Source organism: Puccinia triticina, chromosome 11A (genome assembly GCF_026914185.1).
Source record: "Puccinia triticina chromosome 11A, complete sequence".
NCBI lineage: Eukaryota > Fungi > Basidiomycota > Pucciniomycetes > Pucciniales > Pucciniaceae > Puccinia > Puccinia triticina.
The window spans coordinates 4,791,292-4,794,628 of record NC_070568.1 but is presented as its reverse complement, the minus strand read 5'-3'; the positions used below and the strand labels follow the sequence as shown (position 1 = coordinate 4,794,628).

The 3,337-nt window shown below is 49.3% G+C and overlaps 2 protein-coding genes across 2 annotated transcripts; one reads left to right on the top strand and one right to left on the bottom strand.

Annotated features, from left to right (window-relative positions):
* PtA15_11A462 (uncharacterized protein) lies at positions 1 to 482 on the bottom strand (the record flags this gene model as incomplete). Its single annotated transcript, XM_053161373.1, has 3 exons — positions 1 to 132; positions 231 to 358; positions 428 to 482. 3 exons carry the CDS (start codon positions 480 to 482, stop codon positions 1 to 3), a joined length of 315 nt encoding a protein of 104 aa, XP_053025326.1.
* Positions 483 to 992: 510 nt separating this feature from the next.
* Positions 993 to 1,671, top strand: PtA15_11A461 (uncharacterized protein; the record flags this gene model as incomplete). The annotated part of the gene is made up of 4 exons (XM_053161372.1): positions 993 to 1,120; positions 1,230 to 1,301; positions 1,383 to 1,490; positions 1,569 to 1,671. The coding sequence occupies 4 exons, from the start codon at positions 993 to 995 to the stop codon at positions 1,669 to 1,671; spliced, it is 411 nt and encodes a 136-aa protein (XP_053025325.1).
* Positions 1,672 to 3,337: the final 1,666 nt, after the last annotated feature.

The following is a 3,337-nucleotide window of genomic DNA, read 5'->3' as shown; positions in this document are numbered from 1 at the left end:
TTAAGCTCCAAAGCCGTAAAGTGTTCGACCTTGTCGTTTGAGGGCGTAAACTACATCGAGGGAGGTGACGGTTTTCCGCTTGGCATGTTCGGTATAAGTGACCGAATCACGGATGACGTTTTCGAGGAAGATCTGAAGCAAATGAAACAAACAAGAAAGGTCTCGATGAGTTGGGCAACTTCTTTGTGTATGGCTCAGCATATCATGAGAGGATTGGCAATTCAGCTGACCTTGAGGACACCTCGAGTTTCTTCGTAAATTAGTCCTGAGATTCGCTTGACGCCTCCTCTTCGAGCAAGTCGTCGGATGGCTGGCTTGGTAATGCCTTGGATGTTGTCGCGGAGAATCTTGCGGTGACCTGTGAGGTAAAGATAACAAGATCAGGGACAATGTCACCATGTAAGTGGAAAGAGTGCAGCGGACTGACGTTTGGCACCGCCCTTTCCGAGACCTTTGCCACCGCTTTTGCCGCGTCCAGACATGATAATGCTTTGTTGGGATGAATTGGGGTAGGGTGTGCAAGAGCGATTGGTGTGGATGGGTGGGATGCCTGATGGTTTGGTGAGTGTGCTGGAGTGTGTAGACCAAAGCGGGGTGATAGAGGCGCTTTATATAGACCCCAAGGAGCATCCAGTGTGAAGATTGAAGTCAGCAACCCGGCCGGGAGCCTCCGGGCGCGAGCCAGGAGCCCGTCAGCGTTGTTCGGTCCAATGCCAGCTTCCTATTGGTCAGACTTCCCCGGGCTATCCACCAACTTCAATTCGCCCGCGCCGAACGTGTCTCGTCACATTTCCACCGACACAGGGACTTTCCCGGGTGCCGGAGATGGGCAGTACACATGATACGCGCTCTCGCGGTCCTCCGAATGGTATAAAACCAGGTCTCGTCAAGACAACTTCCCTCCCCCATCCGCCCACCTCAATCACTCACCAGCACACCAGCCCGACACACTCCTCCCAACCCAACTCTAACCCAAACAACCCTTCTCAGCAATGGCCCGCACTAAGCAAACTGCCCGCAAATCGACCGGTGGCAAAGCCCCTCGCAAACAGCTCGCCGCCAAGGCTGCCCGAAAAGCGGCCCCCGCAGCCGGTGGTGTCAAGAAGCCTCACCGCTACCGGTAAGCGCCAGGTTCTCCAACATCTTAAAATAACCCACGTCTACACATCATTTCCATCAATCGTCATTGCTTTGAGACTAATGAATGTGTTGGTTTGCCCTCATCCCAGCCCTGGAACTGTAGCCCTTCGGGAAATTCGTCGGTACCAAAAATCTACCGAACTTCTGATTCGCAAATTGCCGTAAGTCATGGCCCCGATTATCATCAGTTCTTTATGAAAGCTCCTAACTCATGTGGCTGCCGATTGCAAACATACATACAGATTCCAACGCCTCGTCCGTGAGATTGCTCAAGACTTCAAAACCGACTTGCGCTTCCAATCCTCTGCCGTCATGGCACTCCAGGAGTCGGCAGAAGCCTATCTTGTAGGGTAAGCCGTCAATGTCCTCACTGCATCTGAAACCCACGGGAACAGTTTCTAAATCATTATGATCTTGTATTTATCTAGACTATTCGAGGACACCAACTTGGCTGCTATTCACGCCAAGCGTGTCACCATTCAACCCAAGGACATCCAACTCGCCCGAAGGCTGAGAGGAGAGCGATCATAATCGTCCGAACTGCATCCATTATTTTCTCTTGTCATGTTTTGTTATAATTTTGTATTAGTTGTCTCTTAATTGCATGATAATCTTCATCCACACTCTGTTGCCTAACAGAGATTTAGAGAAGGTGAATCCTATCCTAGAGATACCCTGCAGCCAGATGAACGAACTTGTGTCAAACATTGTCCGAATGTGTCACCTGTGCTTAAAGACTTGGGCCAGATCATGGTAGACCACTCAAGACCCTGCCCAATGACCCCTAAGAACATCTCCACCGCGGGCCCTAGTTTGGGGTCGCTAAAATTCAATCTTCGGGACTGCGCAGCAGGTTTTACCGCCCCAAACTGCTGCGGCATACACCGCGAGCCTCCAAAGGGAGTCTCTAAAAATCACTGACACGCCACTGATGTACATGTATTCCATGACGGGCACAAACCGGTCATCCAGAACGAATGCACTTTGTGCAATGACCATCCGAGGTGGATACATAAATAACACTCCTTGATGGCCGTCACTAACCGGTCATCCAGAACATTTGCATGTTTTTTGATGACCGCCTCGTTTGATGGCCTTCCATGGCGGTCATCGAGAAATCATGAAGTGGACTCACCTCAATGACCGGTACAAACCGGTCATTGAGGATTGATTGGTGTGTGTGTGGCTGACAACCGGTCGGTCGCTGCTGCGATGGCCGGTTCGTTCTGGACATCGAGAGGAGTAATAACTCCCCTTGATGGCCGGAACGGAGCAGTCATCAAGAGGATAATAACTCTCCTTGACGGCTGGTTTGTTCCGTTCATCGATAGGAGCAATAAATCTCCTCAATGGCCGGTTCGTTCCGGTGATCAAGATGAGTAATAATTCTCCTTGATGGCCGGTTCTTTCCGGTCACCGAGAGGAGCAATACATCTCCTCAATGGCCGGTTGGTTCCGTTCATTGAGATGAGTACATATTGTAAGATTGGTTCCGTTCATTGAGGAGGTGACCAATGGAGTTTCACAATGTTGTTGTTATGTGACAGTGTCTTTTGGGTCGTTGGAGAGAGTCTCTAGGAGTCCCTACATGTACGGACTCGGGCATGAAATTTGGGGACACCTGTAAAATTTTGACACTAATAGCGCCCGCGGTGGGTTGGGTTGAGTCAGTAAATTCCAACTAGAGACCCAATTTAGGGCCCGCGGTGGAGTTGCTCTAAGCCTCTCAGATGGAGGGTCCCAAAGAGACCCCACATCCCGGCGGGACACTATCTGCAGCAGAGGGTCGCGAGTTATGCCCAAATCTTTGCAGTGGCAGTCTGGGTTTTCAAGCACCAAAATTCATCAAGAAATTATTGAAAACCAGCTGTTAATGTTTTCAAAAAGTAGCTTGCCACAGATTGCAAGATTTTCAGGAAATCCCAATCTTTGTAAATCCACAGAATCTGTAACCACATACAAAAGTAAGTAATGGAGGGTGATGGCAATTGGGCCGGTGTCCAGTACTACATCTATGTATCTCTTTATGTATGAGTGAAGCCCCCATTAGAGGAAAAAAGCTCATTGTAGTCCATTGGCAGTACAACAGGAGCCAAAAAGGAGTTGCATCCATTGTTGCTCAATGTCACTCGTAATCAAGTGATAATCTATTTCCCTGGTATATCTTTGCGGAATTCCTTTTTCTTCTATGCACAAT